Here is a 19,661-nt window from a genome sequence, read left to right on the forward strand (position 1 = left end):
CCACAGAAAGCACTGAGCTAGGCTGAAACACCTGCATTTTGGAGCTGCCTTACTCAAGAAAACCAAAAAGAGACCATGTTTGTATGCGGCTTTCTTAACTCAATGATATATATATATATATATATATATATATATATATATATATTGTTTATATACATTGTTTTCAAACTGATATGTGACATGTATTAATGCCAAAATAACATGCAAAACAGGCAAGCCCTCTCATTGGTTTGGGACCAAAGCAGCCAATGAGACTGTTCAATTTGTAATTGTTTTTGCTAAAAATGTGGGGCCCAAAACAGGTGGAGCTCTCACCTGCCCTGAATGACGGGTCGCAACTGTATTATTTAGAAGCCTTTAGTTCTTCTCCACTGCAGCGGTTGGTATCTGCATGAGGAAATCTAACTGAACAGTCTCATTGGCTGCTTTGGTCTCAAACCAATGACAGGAGTGGAATCCAGCATCAAAGCATACACCCACTATTCCTTATCAAACTGTTAAGCGTCTACATGCATGCTAGGAAAGACATGAATCTGGCTTGTCTTATTTTAGCACAAAGTGTTTATATTGACATGTTTAGTATTTCTCAGGCATGGGTTAAAATCAAGTGCATTTGAACTCAGTTTATTGGGGAAAATAATTAAATCAGTCATTTATTTGAACAATCTGCATATATTCTTTAATTTAATGGCAATTTATCCTAGATTGACTAAATCGAAGGGTTATTCAACCCAGACCATTTAGCCTACTAGCAGCTCTTGTTAGCTTTTCAGGACAGGACAAAGCCTCAAGCATATGATTTAATCATTTTTTATACAGCTGATTCAGTGTTTCTTTGTCCTCATGGAAAGGCTAGGATGCCCTCTAGTGTCTGTTTGATACACTTTAATACACTCACCCCATCTTGTGTAATGCAAGCTCAACTACCACTTTCCTCTGTGTTAGGAGGGCTGAGGAGCCGTCTTGACAAGGATGGCCCATGGAGTGTTTTTATTAACTTCATGAATTGAATTGAAGTCTTAATTAAGACACATGATAAGTATCATTGGATGGTTTAAACTGTATGGTTTGGAAATAAGGTGGCATCTGTGTAGCCTATCCCAACTCAGACTTTTTAAAGAATGTACAACTTTTTATCAGCAAGTTACCTATGTTCACAATGGCAAATACACTTTCTTTTTATTTTTTATTAACACCCACAACCTCCTGTGAATGATTATTTTATAGGTGACCTTTTTCACTAAATAGTCTGAAGGGAAATGTTTCCAATCAAGCTGCTCCATTTCTGCACTACTGTAATGTCAGTCAGATGTGTATACCTGCTGTTTGTAGACAAGGTGGACACAATGATGAGTTATCATTGTTTGACTGATGAGAGTGTTACAGCAGGTGAAGGGCCTCAGTAAGTGTTACTGACTCATTCAACACGCTAATCCCTGATTCAGACGGAGGCTGTATCCACTGTAACAGAGACCTTCACTGGTAACACCTTCAGAGGATGGAGAATACAGTGGTTCCTGACTCTCTCAATGAAAGTGTGTGTGAATGTGTGTATATGTGTGTTATTATCTGGGTCAGAGAATGACAGCTTTCCTCTGTACCAGTCCAGCTGCTCTCTGACCATCTTGGGTTTCTGTCTCACGGTTAGGCGATCGAGTCTGTGAACACGTGGCACCATTAGAACATACGTTAAATACCTATCCTTTAAAAACCACACACCCCAGGATCCTCGACACATGCCGAAGTCTCCCTTCCTCCAGCAAGACTATGTGATCACACCAACGAACAGTCCTGTATTGTGCCCAACCTCATCGTGTGTTCCTGAGTTAAAGCCCTCAGAGGCCAGGACCATTTTATAGTCATCAAATCTCTCTGGGTTGTCTGGAAGTTGCAGTATATCATCAGACAAGATTAGATATGAGTTTGCAGTGTTGGGGTCTAGAGTCACTGGAACTGAACAGAGACAACACAAACATACCATAATTAAATCAAATTGAGGTATGGACATAATCTCATTATTCATCATACATTTTATTCACTAAGCGTATTTCTTGTTTTCTGTGTTGGAACATAAAGTTTTACCCCAATTGTATCTAATACTCACTGTATTGAATTCTTGCCCTGCATCTTCTCCCAGACTCTATACTGCAGGTTACCCATGTGCTTTGCCATATCAATCAGTCCTCCTGAAACCCTCTCATGATCTGGCAATGTGCACTGGGTTCTGGAAGGACAGACAGGAGTCAGTGGGGTTGGATACTGAACCACTGAGAAGAGAGAGACTGGAGGCAGATCACTTACCTTTCCAAGGTGGCACTGTAGTGCTGCAGAGAAACAAAATACATTTTATCCATCTCTTATTATACCATGTATTTTGAGAACACTTTCTTATTTATAACAAAGGCCTGGGGAAGAATGCTCTCTATAAAGTACAGTGGTCCTTACCTGTAGGAATGTTATGCTTTTAGGTCCCAGCTCCTCTTCTATGGTTCTGATTGTGTCTGACAGTGATGACATCTCTCTGCTCATCTCCTTAATCTTCTGACTCTTCTGCTTCTCTTCCTCCCTTAGTGCAACTATCCTGACCTCCTCTTCCTCTTGTAGGTACAAAGGAAGCTTCTCAAACTCCTCCTCGATTTGCCTCTCTGTGTGCTGAGCCTGGCTCTGGAGATATCAAACAAGAATGTATCTGATACTAACATCAGTCACCAGTCTATCATCCATAATTCCACAGGGTGGAAATGTGGCTGCGATCACGACGTTAAACAGGTCAATGACGTTAAACAGGTCAGTTTAACGTCATTGAAGACATTCAGCTTCTCCTGTAAATGCTTCAGTGCAGGCTTAACCTCCTGAAATTAAAAAACATAGAAGTTGGGTGTAAAACATTGAATTATCAAAGACATTCAATTGGGGTGGGCATTCTTTGTTTTGTGTTCTATGTTTTCTATTTCTGTGTGTTTGGCCTGGTGGCAGCTGGAGGCAGCTGTCTATCGTTGTCTCTGATTGAGAGCCATACTTAGGTAGCCTTTCCCACCTTTGTTTTGTGGGTCGTTTTCTGTTTTTGTGTCTGCACCAGGCGGAACTGTTTCGTTCGCTTGCTTTGTTTTTCCAGTGTTCAGTTTTATTAAAAATCATGAACACGTTCCACGCTGCATCTTGGTCTCATTCTTCAAACAGCCGTTACACCTAAAAACAGGCAATGTAGTGTGTCAGACATATAAGGGAAACAGGGGAGGAGTAGGAGGAGGAGCAGTGAAACATTTATTCAAAAGTGAACTCCTAGCAAGCCCTAGTGAAAGACAGTAACTGATCATTGTAGAAGGTCCTGTAGATAAGTTTACATTAAGGTAAGATCATTCTGTTTGCGATGTATTATTTTGTTTATTCTGGTTAACGTTCTTTTTTACTTGGAGTGTTGCTTCCATAGCACTCTACTAAAAGACATACGTTGAAATGTTTGTCTCAATTCAGATCATTTGAGTATGTTACATTTTAAATCTGTAAATTCTGATTTTTTTAATTGAATGTTTAGTTTGTTCAACTACATTATAAAAAATAATAATTTCTGTGTAGCATATCCAACTCCTATTTTTTATATTCAACTTTTAATTAGCCAGTCCTATCTTCACAATTGCAAATACGCCCACAACCATGTGACTCATTCTTATGTAGGTGACCTTTTCAAAGTACATTTTCTATGGAAAATCTTTTAGTTAAGGTGCTCTACTTCTGTTCCACTGAAATGGCAATCAGATGTGTGCAGTGTCAATGCGGATAGTATGCACCCTAAGCCTTCTGTTTATAGACAAGTTGGACACAAGGGAACCAATGCAACAACCAACAATTCAGAGTAGTTTGTGTTCCCATGTGAAACCCATGCATCTCATATGTTGGTGTGAATATTGATGCTGCAATAAAGCAGATGTTTTGTGTGGTGACTTTAAATGTCTCTATAGGGATGTTGTGTTTGTAAATGCAGACACAAATGATGTTAATACTGTTCTGTTCAAGTAGATATTGTACGGTGGTAATCACAGAATGTCAGATAACGCAGCATTGCTGATGGTTCTCTTCTTTTGCCTCTGTGGTAAGTGAACTTTCACACCTATACTCACACTCCTATCTGAATTGATGTGTGTGTGTGTGTGTGTGTGTGTGTGTGTGTGTGTGTGTGTGTGTGTGCACGCTTCTGACTTCACCCTTGCACACATACAAAGTGGTCCCACACAGGAAAATAAGACATTACATTTACATTTACAAGACCACAGCAGTTTGGGTAAACAGAAACTAAACTGCAGCCTCTATTGGTGTTCTACATGTAGGCTTCTCACCCTCAGACATTCCAGTGAAATAGGTAATATTGTTTTTACTAAAGCTATATCTGTACAGTATACACTAAGTAACTCAAACATTAGAAACACCTTCCTAATATTGAGTTGCACTGCCCCCTTTTGCCCTCAGAACAGTCTCAATTCGTCGGGGCATGGACTCTACAATGTGTCGAATAGAGTTCCACATGAATGGGGACAAAAAATCTAAAGGAAGTTTAGTCTGAGGTGTCTGTCCTATATCTGAGAAATACATGACATGGCCAAAAGTATGTGGACAGCCATTCAAATTAGTCGATTCTGCTATTTCAGCTACACTTGCTGACAAGTGTATAAAATCGAGCCCACAGCCATGCAATCTCCATAGAGAAACATTAGCAGTAGAATGGCCCATACTGAAAAGCTCAGTGACTTTTGGAAAGGATGCCACCTTTCCAGAAAGTCGGTTTGTGAAATTACAGTTTTTGTGAAGTGGAAACATCTAGGAGCAACAACGGCTCAGCCGCAAAGTAGTAGGCCACACAAGCTCACAGAATGTGACCGCCAAGTGCTGAAGTGCGTAGTGCGTACAAATTGTCATCGGTTGTAACACTAACTACCGAGCTCCAAACTGCCTCTGGAAGCAACGTCAGCACAAGAACTGTTCGTCAGGAGCTTAATGAAATGGGTTTCCATGGCTGAACAGTCACACACAAGCCTAATATCACTATGGCAATGCCAAGCGTCAGCTGGAGTGTTGTAAAGCTCGCCGCCATTGGACTCCGGAGCAGTGGCACATTCTCTGGAGTGATGAATCACACATTCACCATCTGTCAGTCCAATGGATTAATCTAGGTTTGGCAGATGCCAGGAGAGCGCTACCTGCCTGAATATATATATATATATATATATATATATATATATATTCTAGCAACAGTTTGGGGGACGGTCCTTTCCTGTTTTAGCATGACAATGCCAGCATGCACAAAGCGAGGTCCATACAAAAATGGTTTGTCGAGATCGGTGTGGAAGAACTTGACTGGCCTGCACAGAGCCCTAACCTCAATTCCATCGAACACCTTTGGGATGAATTGGAATGCTAACTGCAAGCCTGGCCAAATCGCCCAACAGCAGTACCCGACCTCACTAACGCTCTTGTTGCTGAGTGGAAGCAAGTCCCCTCAACAATGTTCCAACATCTAGTGGAAAGCCTTACCAGAAGAGTGGAGGCTGTTATAGCAGCAGAGGGATGACCAACTCCATATTAATGCCCATTACTTTTGAATGAGATGTTTAGGATCAGGATATATATAGACTACTAGGAAAAGCCATTTTTTTGTTCATTAAAATAACGTGAAATTGATCAGAAATACAGTGTAGACATTGTTAACGGCAGAGTTCTTCTGTCCATTTTTTATGGAATATCTACATCGGCGTACAGAGGTCCATTATCAGTGTTAGCTAATCCAAGTTTATAATTTTAAAAGGCTAATTGATCATTAGAAAATCCTTTTGCAATTATGTTAGCACAGCTGAAAACTGTTGTGCTGATTAAAGAATCAATACAACTGGCCTTCTTTAGACTAGTTGAGTATCTGGAGAATCAGCATTTGTGGGTTCGATTTCCGGCTCAAAATGTCCAGAAACAAATAACTTTTTTTTAAACTCTTCAGTCTATTCTTGTTCTGAGAAATGAAGACTGTTCCATGCGAGAAATTGCCAAGAAACTGAAGATCTGGTACAACGCTGTGTACTACTTACTTCACAGAACAGCGCAAACGGGCTCTAACCAGAGCATCTGGTCATTTACGCTGATTAAAATGTATTTAACAGGTGACATCAATAAGGGATCATATGTTTCACCTGGTCAGTCTGTCATGGAAAGAGCAGGTGTTCTTAATGTTTTGTACACTCAGTGTATAATAGAATTACACTGACAATATCTTTTTCATTTTTCTCCTCAAGAAAAAGTTGTGACTGACCCAGGTACAAGTATGTATCATGACAAACACAACACCAGAACTGAGATACACAAATTCCAGATTATTCACACAATGGGGACCAAAATAATAATATTTCCCGTCACTCTTCACTCATCCCACTCTTCACCCTCTTCTACCAGATAACCCGTCCTGCTACAGGATTGAGCCTGGCACTATGGCTGGCATCATCATTGCAGACGTGATCCTGACCATTGCCATTGTCATTGTCACGTACCACTGTGCCAGCCGACGCAGACGTCGAAAAGAGAGGGGTAAAGTGCCATGCAGGGTTATTTCATGAACAGAATCATTCCCAACTGCTTCCATTGGATCAAGGGCCCCTGCCCTCTGCCCGCTATGAGCAATATTATATTTATGAAAGTTTAGCTTCCCCCTTTTCTTGTCTTGCTTCCCTTTTATCCTCCTCCTAGAATTAGAAGGAACAATGAACAGCTCTATATTATTCAAGTTAACCCAATAGACTCTAACATGTACTGTTAATTAAGTGCTTGGTAACTGTAAATCACTAAATATCACTAGTATTTTGTGTGTAAGAGCATTTTTGAGAGCTCTAATGGTCTCTCTCTCTCTCTCTCTCTCCCTCTCTCTCTCTCTCTCTCTCTCTCTCTCTCCCCTCTCTCTCTCTCTCTCTCTCTCTCTCTCTCTCTCTCTCTCTCTCTCTCTCTATAGCTGATAAAGTCTACATGAATGTCAGGGCAAACTGCAAAACATGAGAATCCTCAGCGAGCACCAGAATACATATTAAACATATTTGTATATACTGTGCAATCTTGTTTTACATCATATCTGTCAATACATTCTTGTGATTTGAAGTGTCTTTCACTGCCACCTCCTGGTGAAAGCTCAAATCTACACCTTCAGATGTAAAAAAATCACACTGAAAGTTTGAATTATTTCAAGATTTACTCAAATAAAAAGGTGAAACAGATGCACAACTTTGTGTTGACCCAGTTAGTATAGAGATGTACAGGAGGCTCCTAGCCATGATAAGCCTGTGTAGAGTATTGTCTGTGTGGTTTTTAATGGCTCTGTCCTGTCTATATCTCTCAAAGAGGCCCACACACTACGCTTGGTTCTCAGACACTTTGTATCTCTGAACTATCTGTCTGATCAGCGTCCTGTCTCTCTCTCTCACACACTTTTTCCTCGCTCACACTGTCCTTGATTATTCTTAATCAAGTGAATCATTTTGTATATGTAGCTTGTTTTTAAATGATCAAATAAACAAACACAATGCCTCTCCTTCTTGCTTTTGTGAGGTTGAACCCTGCCTCATCAATATATATGAATTCATGCAGGATTTCCTCAGCATCCATCTGCAAAACTCCCTGAAATACAGTGAAAGACAAGATTGTGTAGTTGAGGATAGAACTGGTATACAGTCAATGTAAAACAGTCATGTGTGCAGTATGCAACATCACAGTGCTAAAGTGAACAATACTACAAACCTCCACATACTAATGCCGCAGCTGTTTGACCCTCTCTGAATTCTGCTCAAAAGGCACTCGATAAAGTTGTTTCATTTGAACCTGATGTGTTTTCAGGATGCGTGCCAGTGTCGACTGAGAGACCTGATGGACATTATTGGAAATGGGATGGTCACGATAATGTTGGCTTGTAGTTCTCTGAGCCTGATAGCATTATTGGCCAAAACCATGTTTATTATCTCTCTCTCTTGTTCTTGCGTGAATATGGGCCCCCTTCCTCTTTGTCGTTCCCGACCCTCAATCCTATGTAGAGAATAATACATGTAATTTACTGTACAATGTCACAGGAAGGGGTATCACAAGTGCTGATATGGTGCTGACAATAAGCTGCTGATTACTGTAACTGTAGACAGATCTTTTACCTGTCGAAAAGTCCTTATGACAGATGCCACTGTATATCTGCTAAGATTTGGCTGAACTCTCAGTCCAGCCTCCCTCAGCGTCAATCCGTGGTTCACATGGTCCACTAGTGTTGCACGAATGTCATTTGATAAGTTTGGTCCTCTTCTTCTTTATGCATGTTCTCCTCCTGCTTCAGGTCTTTCCTCAAACTTTGGCTCGGCCTCTTCCTCTACCTCCTTCTCCTCCTCTGTGTACGCCTCCTCTCACCCTCACTCTTCTTTGGACTCCTTCCATTTTGGTTGAAGGCAGGTGAACCTACCTGCTGCATTTTTATAGTGTTTAAACATGATTGGTGTGTTTACAATTTAGCAGTCATGTGTTTGTGCACCTGATGGCTGTGTTTAACAGATTGGCTCATAGGTATGGTCATTTGACAGTCAGTGCTTTGGAATTGCAAGGAAGTGACATCATGATATACTTCTGTGTCTGATGTATACAAGTGTGTTTAGTGTTTTGCAAATCACTGTGTGTAATGTCTTGCAAATAGTGTGAAGCTGACAATGTGCTTACAGTTGTTTAAACCTAGCCTTGTTTTGTGCTCCTTGAGTGTAAGGTTTTGCTAATTGTGGGAAAAGTTCAATGTTAGTGTGAAAGCAATCGTAAAAACTGTAATCATAAATGTAGATTTGAGAAGAAGTAACATGTTATATAGTGCATTCGGAAAGTATTCAGACCCCTTGACTTTTTCCACATTTTGTTACGTTACAGCCTTATTCTAAAATTGATTAAATTGTTTTTTTACCCTCATCAATTTACACACAATACCCCATAATGACAAAGCAAAAACATATTTTTAGAAATGTTTGCAAATGTACTAAAAAATAAAAAAGGTTTCAGATCTTTTACTCAGTACTTTGTTGAAGCACCTTTGGCACCGATTACAGCCTTGAGTCTTCTTGAGTATGACGCTACAAGCTTGGCACACCTGTATTTGTGGAGTTTCTCCCATTCCTCTCTGCAGATCCTCTCAAGCTCTGTCAGGTTGGATGGGGAGCATCACTGCACAGCTATTTTCAGGTCTCTCCAGAGATGTTCAGATCTGGGCTCTGGCTGGGCCACTCAAAGACATTCAGAGACTTGTGCTTAGGGTCGTTGTCCTGTTGGAAGGTGAACCTTCACCCCAGTCTGAGGACCTAAGCGTTTTCATCAAGGTTCTCTATGTACTTTGCTCCGTTCCTTTTTGCATCGATCCTGACTAGTCTCCCAGTCCCTGCCGCTGAAAAACAACATCACAGCATGATGCTACCAGCACCATTCTTCACCTTAGGGATAGTGCCAGGTTTCCTCAATATGTGATTATTGGCATTCAGGCCAAAGTGTTCAATCGTGGTTTCATCAGACCAGAGAATCTTGTTTCTCTGAGAGTCTTTAGGTGCCTTTTGGCAAACTCCAAGGGGGCTGTCATGTCCCTTTTACTGAGGAGTGGCTTCAGTCTGGCCACTCTACCATAAAAACCTGATTGGTGGAGTGCTGCAGGGATGGTTTTCCTTCTGGAAGGTTCTCCCATCTCTACAGAGGAACTTTAAAGCTCTGTGAGTGAGCATGGGGTTCTTGGTAACCTCCCTGACCAAGGCCCTTCTCCCCCGATTGCTCAGTTTGGCCATGCTGTCATTTCTAGGAAGAGTCTTGGTGATTCCATTTAAGAATGATGGAGGCCACTGTGTTCTTGGGGACCTTCAATGCTACAGACATGTTTTGGTACCCTTCCCCAGATCTGTCTCGGCGCTCTACGGACAATTCCTTTGACCTCATGGCTTGGTTTTTGCTCTGACATGCACTGTCAACTGTGGGACCTTATGCAAACAGGTGTGTGCCTTTCCAAATCATGAATCATCAATTTAATTTACCACAGATGGAGTCCAATCAAGTTGCAGAAACATGTCAAGGATGATTAATGGTGCTCCTGAGTGTTGCAGCGGTCTAAGGCACTGCATCTCAGAGCTAGAGCCATCACCACAGACCCAGGTTCGATTCCAAGCTGTATCACAACCGACCGTAATTGGGAGTCCCATAGGGTGGCGTACAATTGGCCCAGCGTCGTCCAGGTTAGGGTTTGGCCGGGGTAAACCGCCATTGTAAATAATACATTTTTTCTTAACTGACTTGACAAATTAAATTAAGGTAAAAAAACTAAATGGGAACAGGATGCACCTGAGCTCAATTTCGAGACTCATAGGAAAGGGTCTGAATCCCTATGTAAATAAGATATTACTGTTTTTTATTGTTAATAGATTTGCTAATATTTCTAAAATCCTGTTTTTGCTTTGACATTACACACTAGTGTGCGTAGATTGCTGAGATTTGAAAGCAACGTAACAGTAAAAGGTCTGGATACTCTCCGAATGCACTGCATGTGAATGAGTGTACATGGAATTTCCCTACATCCCTCACCCTAAAATAGCAATGTTGTTGCCTGAGAACCTTTTTGACCAGCGCCATAGAAATTGTTTTTATGAATGTCCAGTGTGTAGGCCTATATTAGTTTACCTACTCAACTCTGAGATGAAAGCACTTTGAACGTGAAGTGCCATGGTCAACCCACTGCCCCCGGTATGACAGTGTATGATGTTTGTCTCTGTGGTACACTGAAATGTGAACTCTGAGTTGACTGTTGATTTCCATCCAATGTATCTTTTCTAGATAGGTAGATCTTATGTCCCTAATGTAGGGAGGTGCTTATTGTGTCGACAGGGTAAGCTATCATTTCAGATGAACTTGTGGTTGAGAGAATCAGGCTTGGCTAGAGCTGCTCTCATGTGTTGGTAACCACAGCCTACAGAAACCACAGGTCATGTTAGAAAGAAGAAAAAAACTGCCAATCTGCAGGACGCTGAGCGGAAAAGTTCTAGTGTGGGCGCCATGGTAACAAGCAAGGCCTTTGTCAGAAACAAATAGCAGAGCTCACATCCCTCATCCACAAATAGCAGAGCTCACATCCCTCATCCACAATTAGCAGAAGTGGACAACACTGTCTGCTGAGATCTGGGTACTTGATCTGTCAGATAACACTGTAGGGTGACAAATAAATGTCAATATTTGTCTAAAATGTGTCTCTGTTTTCTACATTATGATTTGAACTGTTATTGTTTCACTGATGAATTCTGAAACGTGAAGGTCACAGAGTGTTCAGTTGACCCATCACAGTAGTGTATGAGGTGTATAGTGTGTCGAGGCTCCTCATGTTGATCGGCTAGGTCATTTCCTGAGCTGGTGTGAGTCTAACGACTAAAAGTCAGAAGTAAAACCCCTCCCTGACTTCTCTGGTATTGGCCTGACCTACCATTCAGGGAAGTGAGGTTCTGATTGTATTTTTAAGAAATGGGTTTAGACACACTCCTGCCTCACTGGCCCCCAGAAATGGCAAACTATACCAGCATTGTATGAAGACAATATTGGTATACATTACAATACAGTAACAGTAGCTGCTACTCATTTAACACTGTATAGCCTCAACATGGTCAACATTTACATTTACATTTAAGTCATTTAGCAGACGCTCTTATCCAGAGCAACAAAACTATAATGTGGATATAATGACTGGTCGGTCCTTATGCAATGTCTATGAATTTGAGAATGGTTACATTTCTCCAGCCACATCCCTCAGCTTTTCCCTGACACAGGGGCAGGGAGAACCCGTTGTTATTGTTTCAACTGCTGATTGCTGCTTTAAGCACGAATCTAAATTAATAGAAGTATATCAAGAGGGTTAAAAATATATATATTTGGGGAGAAAAGTTTTTAATATTTGAGCCACTGACAATGTCTTGTGTTCTCAAAAGGACATGTATGTCATCAATTTGTGTGAGCTGATGTGTGTTGAACACTCATGTGGACATGACAACACAGGGGCAGAAACAGAAACTCACACACTGGCTTCCTTGTCAGGCTGCTCCCCCTTTGCTCTCTCACACACGGACACACAGTTACAGGACACACAGACCACTGTCTCTAGCACTCCTAAGGTTTACATATTACCTTGTCTGTTTTGCTAGCTCTACCACAGAGTCATTGGGGACAGATTACCTTGGACAAAGCACCAGGGACCCGGAGCCTTAGACCTCTCCTCTAGTCTCCTTAGTAGGACCAGGCTGAAAATGGGCAAGGCCCTCTGTATCGTGGCTCCCCTGAAAGGATTATTTGGTAAGTAGCTCTACATGTGGTCATATTATCAACAAACTATCTGTTGATACGTAACTGCATGCTAAGGTTACTGTTAGGGTTAGGTTAAGAATAAGGGTTAGGGTAAGAGGTACGTTTAAGGTTAGGATAAGGCTTATTACGGTTAGTAAATAGTTAGCTGACATGTTACTGATCAAGTGTTACCCTTAACCGTTACGTTCTCGAGTAACTGAGTTTACCTGTTTTTAAATTGTGATCATATTGATACTAGAGTTTCTCTGCAAAACATAATGTCAGAGGCTTTAGAGAGGCATCCCTAGTTGTAAATTATGTGATTAAGTGTATGGATAAATGTCAACATTGTGCTGTCCTCTTCATTGACCTGTCAAAGGCTTTCGATATTGTTGATCACTCACTGCTAATTCAGAGGCTTTCCTCAATTTGGCCGAGACCAGGCTGCATGTAACTAGTTTAACACTTTCTTGACAGACAGAACTCAATGTATATCTGCTGATGGTGTTAAATCAGGCTTCCTGGATATTATGAAAGGTGTCCCGTAAGGGTCGATTCCGGGTCCTGTACTTTTTACAGTTTACATTAACAATATCTACTTGTCTGTAAAAAAAAATGTAATCTGCACTTGTATGCCGATGATACTGTTATGTATGCTATTGCCCCCACGGTTGACCAGGCTCTATCTGAACTACAGTCTGCCTTCATTGTATAACATAAAAACTCTATTGACCTGAAATTAGTACTGAATGCAGGTAAAACTAAGTATATGTTATTCTCTGTAATGAATAAAAGTAAGTCTGATGATCTAAGCATAATCTACTTTGGATGGTTTCCATATTGATCGTGTCCGTGCTTACAAATATCTGGGCATCTGATAGATGAAAAGCTGTCTTTCAAAAAGCATATTGATGAGTTATACTGAACAAAAATATAAAAGCAACATGCAACAATTTCAATAATTTTACTGAGTTAGTTCATATAAGAAAATCAGTCAACTGAAAAATAAATTAAATAAATTAGGCTCTAATCTATGGATTTCACTTGCCTGGGCAGGGACTCAGCCATGGGTGGGCCTGGGAGGGCATAAGCCCACCCACTTCTGAGCCAGGTCCATCCACTGGGGAGCAAGGCCCAGCCAATCAGAATTATTTTTTTCCCCACAAAAGAGCTTTGTGGGTGGGCTTATGCCCTTATGGGACAAAGACCAAAATACTCCTCAGTTTCATCAGCTGTCCCGGTGTCTCTTCTCAGATGATCCCGTTGGTGAAGAAGCCAAACGTGGAGGTCCTGGGCTGGTGTGGTTACACGTGGTCTTCTGTTTTGAGGCCGGTTGGACATACTGCCAACTTCTATAAAACGATGTTAGAGGCAGCTAATGGTAGAGAAATTAACATACAATTATCTGGCAACAGCTCTGGTGGACATTCCTGCAGTCAGCATGCTAATTGCATTCTCCCTCAAAACTTGAGACATCTGTGACAAAACCGCACACTTTAGAGTGGCCTTTTATTATCTCCAGCACAAGTTGCACCTGTGTAATGATCATGTTGTTAACCAGCTTATTCCACACCTGTCAGGTGGATCAATTATCTTGGATCAGAGAAATGCACACTCACAGGGATGTAAACAAAATTTTGCACCAAATTTGAGAAAAATAAGCTTTTCTGTGCGTATGGAACATTTTTGGGATCTTCTATTTCAGCTCATGGAACATGGGACTAACACTTTACATGTTGCATATACATTTTTGTTCAGTATAGTTAACAAGCTGAGAATAAAAATAGGCTTCTTCTATAGAAATATGACCTGCCTCTCGCTAAATAGTAGAAAGCAGATTATTTAGTCGACGTTGCTATACGAACACAGCTGCCACTTCATTAAAGCCATTAGATGCAGTTTATCACAGTGTACTGCGCTTTATTACTGGCGACAATTCTTGTACAAATCACGGCATTCTCTACTGGAAAGTTGGTTGTCCCTCTGATGTCACGTAGGTTGAAACATTGCTATGGTTTCATTTATAAAGCCCTTTGACAAAAAAGTCCCACTGTACCAAACATACTTACTAAACTTTAGACATAGAAGTTACCACACCCTGTCTCAGGGATGGCTACTCCTAATTCCTTTGGTCTCTACTGAGATAGGTAAATCAGCTTTTAGTTTTCTTGCACGTTATTTGTGGAGCAATCTTCAGAATGTTCGTAATTAAATGTGATGTTCTGGTGCCTCTAGGGCAATTCAGAAAGTTGATTATGTTTTCTGTAATTTATGTAATTCATGGCTCATCTGTAATTCATGGATCATTTAGTTTCAGTATGATTCTCTAATAAAATAGAGGTTAAGTAAATAAGTCAGTAGTAAATATTTTCTAAAGGACACAGGAGCACTTTTATAAAGGACACATATCTAGTGTTAGAATTCATTTTACTAAACAAATAAAAATGATTGTTGAAATAGAGTCTGTGTTGACTTTTTGAAGTGTTTGTTTGTGCGAGTTGGGGGTGAATTTGGGAGTGAATTTACAAGAAATGTACCCAAAAAGAAGAAGTTAAGAAAAGGAAGAAGTGTCCTTTTTTCACCTGCATTGGAGTCATTCAAGAGATATTATATAGATGTTATACAGTACATGTTCTGTTATCTGCTTTTGTAAGTGAATTACCATTCCCTTCACTTATATTGCTATTTTCTTTCTTGATCCTTGATCTCTCTTTTCTTTCAGGTCCTGCCGAAGGAGAACAAGGTATTTAGCTGCTGTTGATACCACTATCGATTTTTGTAATAATTGAGAGCAGGTTCCTTCTTGATACTATCCCGCATGCGGGAGCGTAATCATGGGGCGGCAGGGTAGCCTAGTGTTTAGAGCGTTGGACTAGTAACCGAAAGGTTGCAAGTTCAAATCCCCGAGCTGACAAGGTACAAATCTGTCGCTCTGCCCCTGGACAGGCAGTTAACCCACTGTTCCTAGGCTGTCATTGAAAATAAGAATTTGTTCTTAACTGACTTGCCTAGTAAAATAAAGGTTAAAAAAATAAATAATAATAATTAGCATAATGCAGCGGACATAAATATACCCAGAAAATGTTCCTATTCATGAAAATCACAAATGAAATATATTGAGACACAGCTTAGCCTTTTGTTAAAACCACACTGTCATCTCAGATTTTCAAAATATGCTTTACAGCCAACCCTAGACAAGCATTTGTGTAAGTTTATCATGGCATAATGCTATGCTAGGCTCTGCTACCAGCAGGCAACATTTTCACGAAAATAAGAAAAGCAATCAAATTAAATCATTTACCTTTGAAGAACTTCGGATGTTTTCACTCAGGAGACTCCCAGTTAGATAGCAAATGTTCCTTTTTTCCAAAACATATTATTTTTGTAGACGAATTAGCTTCATTTGTTCTTCAAGTTTGGCTGAGAAATCGACCTGAAAATGTGGTCACTATAACGCCAAACTTTTTCCAAATGAGCTCCATTAGTATCGACAGAAACATGGCAAACGTTGTTTAGAATCAATCCTCGAGGTGTTTTTCACATATCTATTTGATAAAATATCCACCGGGACAATTGGTTTCTCATAAGAAGCGATTGGAAAAATGGCTACTTCTGTACTTTACGCAAGATTTTCTGCGGGAGCCATCATGTGACCACTTGCTCAATGTGGTCCCTTACAGCTATTCTTCAACATAAATGCGTAAAAAGACGTCACAATGCTGTAGACACCTTGGGGAATAGGTAGAAGGCGTAAGCTCATTCGTAGCCCATTCACAGCAATATAAGGAGTCAATGGCATGCAGGGCTTTCAAAATATGGGGCACTTCCTGGTTGGATTTTTATCTAGGTTTCGCCTGTAACATCAGTTCTGTTGCACTCACAGACAATATCTTTGCAGTTTTGGAAACGTCAGAGTGTTTTCTATCCAAAGCTGTCAATTATATGCATAGTCGAGCATCTTGTCGTGACAAAATATCCCGTTTAAAACGGGAACGTTTTTTATCCAAAAATGAAAATACTGCCCCCTAGTTACAAATGAAGTTTAACCACTCTTTATACTATTTCATCTCGTCCTATATCCCAAAACTGTTGTGCCACAACCCATGTTTTGACTATGGTCAGTAATCAGAATGCTCTCTCTCTCCAGACTGTGGCCACTGCTATCAGATAGATATGGGGGCAGTGGTGGGAATCATTGCCTGTGACATCATCCTGACCCTCCTCATCGCTCTCGCCGTGTTCTGTTTTGCTACCATTCGGAAGAAGAGGAGTCAACAGGAATCCAGACCGGAGGGTGAGGAGGGTGAGGAGGGTGTGTGTGTGTGTGTGTGTGTGTGTGTGTGTGTGTGTGTGTGTGTGTGTGTGTGTGTGTGTGTGTGTGTGTGTGTGTGTGTGTGTGTGTGTGTGTGTGTGTGTGTGTGTGTGTGTGTGTGTGTGTGTGTGTGTGTGTGTGTGTGTGTGTGTGTGTGTGTGTGTGTGTATTACTGTGTGTGTGTTACTGTGTGTGTGTTACTGTGTGTGTGTGACTGTGTGTGTGACTGTGTGTGTGTGCTTGCTTGCATCCTCCACTAATCCCTAATCCCACTCTGTTTGTCACCTCTCCTCAGGAAAAGGGAAAACAATCACAGCATCAAAAAGGAAGACAGTAGAAATCACAGAGTCTCCCTACCAGGTACTGAGGCACCAACCATAGTAGAGCACAGTCCTCAAAGCATACAGAATATACATTCATATGGAGTAACTGTTTATGTCTGGTGTGATCCACTTATGATTCCTTCCCTGTTGAATTGTTTTCTTTTTGCCTTTACTTTTGTAGGAGCTGCATGGATTTCAGTCAGACGTGTACAGTGATCTCCAACAGTTTCAGAAATGAGACTACTTTTTTGGACAGACTGCATGTATCTTGCTGCCTGGTGCTTAAATCTGACAAGGACTGAACTTCGCACATCTGGGATTTATATTTATACTCATCTCCTTACTGTTATCTTTCAACTTTTGTGTGTCTGTCTAATTGTAAAATTAATAGAATAGCATTTGACACATTCAAGAGATATTGTATATATTTGACATAAATAGACATGTTAATGTTTGTTTAATAGGCTACCTTTTATAGTGTTGTTTTCTATGATTTACATGCAATTGTTGTTTCATTATATATCTGTTTTATTTGACTTAATTAAGTCATTTTTGTATATTAATGGGGTTATTTTATTCTATGTTTCATAAGTACATCATTTGTATATCGCCAGAAACAGTTCATGGAAGCCCCATTAATATTGCCCTCAGGATGTTGGTGGCACCTTAATTGGGGAGGACTGGAATGGTATCAAACACCATTTTCTATGTGTTTGATGACATTCCATTCGCTCCTTTCCAGCCATCATTATGAGCCGTCCTCCCCTCAGCAGCCTCCACTTATATTGTCTATTATTAATATTAGTCCCATGATCTGAAAAACTATTAGTCAACTGGGATGAAAAACTTCCCAGAGATATTTTAAATTTAGTTTCTGTCTGCTCCCTGTTAGTCATAAACTGGAGTCCCTTACTCACTATCAACACCAGGGTTGTGGTTAATTCATAATAATGTGGGGGAGGGGGAGTCTCTACATCCTCTTTGAAAATCATAAGAAATGAATATTAATATTAATAATTGCCTATGCTTGGAATGTGTTAGACTGGCTGATCTGTGGACTTAGGTGTTAGGTGTCAACCATAATAGGATGTATTTCTCAAAAAATGTAAAATATTTGTTTTTTTAAGATTTAGGAGCTCAGTGCTGTTTATTGTATTGGTTAGGTGGTTACATATCAAATACATTGTTCAATGTTTTTATTCACAACTAAATGATGTCTACATACCTAAAATAAACATTAACAAAACATTTTGATGAATGAAAATCCTTTCCCCACATTTTTAGACCTACTTCAGATGTGTTTACATCTTGAATGAATTGCATCTTTCTTACACTGACATATTGAGGTAGGTTGTATAATCAAGTAGCATATCTAATCAAAACAAAGACACCACAGTTTTTTGCCCTTGCTGTAGGGTTGGTGAGTTGTAAACAATGGATCGTGTGTCAGCAGCGGGAAATTGATTGCGCTGCCACATTTGACTGAGCAGTCACTGGAACCGGAGTAAAGTTTCACTTAATAGATTAATAGACCATGCTGGTCTCATAGACTAGACACCACATAGTAAACAAAAATCTGGGACGCTGAAATTAGTATGTTAAGTTTTGTATGGTTACAAAAGTATAACTCAATTGTCTAGCAACTTTAGTATTTTAGCTAATTAGCAACTTTGCTACTACTTACTACCTTTTAGCTACTTTGCAACTATTTAACATGTTAGCTAACGTAAACTCATCCCATTCCGTACAAATGTGGCAAATGGAACATTCAAACGAGGCTACAAAGAAAACGAATAGGACTGTAGCGACTGTGTTGACTTCAAAATCGGGGGTGTGAACTAGGGTTCTATTCAAGCCTTGATCGACATGGTAATGGCTCTGTAGTATTGGAGAAAAGTTGAAAAAACTGATCCTCCGTTACATCTTGACATGTCATGTCGCAACGTACAGCACGCATAGAGCAACTATTTCTGTCTTACAATCTCTCTCCACCAGGTGTAGCACTTCTATCATCCTTTCAAAACAAGAGATGGTCAGTGACAGGGGTAAGGGGGGATACCTAGTCATTTTTTTGTCATCATTGCATGCGATCATCATTCTCAAAGCCACTGTTTACTTCTAAGATCACTTTAGCACCGCCCTAAAATCCCGATTCAAATTTGACACAAACCTTAAAATAGGCATGTAATGACACATTATATAAACTCTTTATATTGATATATTTACATTTTAGAGGCGATAAGGTGATAAATTGGACAGATCAAGTGAAAAAAAGCAATTTTCCCACACAACATTCTCCTTCTCACTATCACACATTAGTTTCGCTTCCCCACCACCATTTAAAAACAAGACCCGACGCTTGAATTATGCAGAAACGGGCAGCGTTTAGGTCATGTAATTGATTCTGTTGGAAAGGGGAGAAATTGTGCTTTACAATGGTATTGACATTACAGTTGATCTGGAAGTATTACGTTTTTGGGGTGCTATAATAAGGGCAATTGTACAGACCAAGGCAATGTACGAGTTTACGTGAGTTTACGTTAACCCTTCCCCTAACCCTAACCTTAACCCTTTAACCTAAATAATAACCCTAATCTTAACCAGTGGTGTAGTGCTATTTTGTTAGGTGAGGGAGCACAAAAATAACATGTTTTCATCAATCAGAGTTTGTACTGACAGATGTAGCCAATGGA

The 19,661-nt window shown here is 40.3% G+C and overlaps 2 protein-coding genes and 1 long non-coding RNA gene across 8 annotated transcripts in view; 2 read left to right on the forward strand and 1 right to left on the reverse strand.

Annotated features, from left to right (window-relative positions):
- Positions 1-130: 130 nt before the first annotated feature.
- Positions 131-19,661, reverse strand: part of LOC124005503 — a 42,861-nt gene continuing 23,330 nt past the window's right edge. For 2 of the 4 annotated variants that reach the window (XR_006833625.1, XR_006833624.1), the window contains 5 exons: positions 3,038-3,189; positions 2,446-2,852; positions 2,302-2,324; positions 2,105-2,224; positions 131-1,953 (listed from right to left, as the gene is read on the reverse strand). This is a non-coding gene — a long non-coding RNA (uncharacterized LOC124005503). The remainder of the gene's footprint in view (positions 1,954-2,104; positions 2,225-2,301; positions 2,325-2,445; positions 2,853-3,037; positions 3,190-19,661) is intronic. The other 2 variants (XR_006833626.1, XR_006833627.1) reach the window with 2 other exon arrangements.
- On the forward strand, positions 3,267-7,551 carry hcst (hematopoietic cell signal transducer). Of its 2 annotated transcripts, none has more exons than XM_046314827.1 (5): positions 3,267-3,350; positions 4,018-4,090; positions 6,276-6,296; positions 6,433-6,564; positions 6,983-7,551. In XM_046314827.1, exons 2-5 carry the CDS (start codon positions 4,042-4,044, stop codon positions 7,024-7,026), a joined length of 246 nt encoding a protein of 81 aa, XP_046170783.1. In that variant the 5' UTR covers positions 3,267-3,350; positions 4,018-4,041; the 3' UTR covers positions 7,027-7,551. The 2 variants fall into 2 exon arrangements, with proteins under 2 accessions (XP_046170783.1, XP_046170782.1); XM_046314826.1 differs by having other exon boundaries at positions 3,276-3,350; positions 6,276-6,302.
- Positions 12,086-18,217, forward strand: LOC124005500 (transmembrane immune signaling adaptor TYROBP). 2 transcript variants are annotated; one of them, XM_046314824.1, is made up of 5 exons: positions 12,086-12,342; positions 15,056-15,076; positions 16,481-16,636; positions 16,941-17,005; positions 17,150-18,217. In XM_046314824.1, the coding sequence occupies exons 1-5, from the start codon at positions 12,297-12,299 to the stop codon at positions 17,204-17,206; spliced, it is 345 nt and encodes a 114-aa protein (XP_046170780.1). In that variant the 5' UTR covers positions 12,086-12,296; the 3' UTR covers positions 17,207-18,217. The 2 variants fall into 2 exon arrangements, with proteins under 2 accessions (XP_046170780.1, XP_046170781.1); XM_046314825.1 differs by having other exon boundaries at positions 16,481-16,627.

This window comes from Oncorhynchus gorbuscha, linkage group LG19 (genome assembly GCF_021184085.1).
Source record: "Oncorhynchus gorbuscha isolate QuinsamMale2020 ecotype Even-year linkage group LG19, OgorEven_v1.0, whole genome shotgun sequence".
In the NCBI taxonomy this organism is placed as follows: Eukaryota; Metazoa; Chordata; class Actinopteri; order Salmoniformes; family Salmonidae; genus Oncorhynchus; species Oncorhynchus gorbuscha.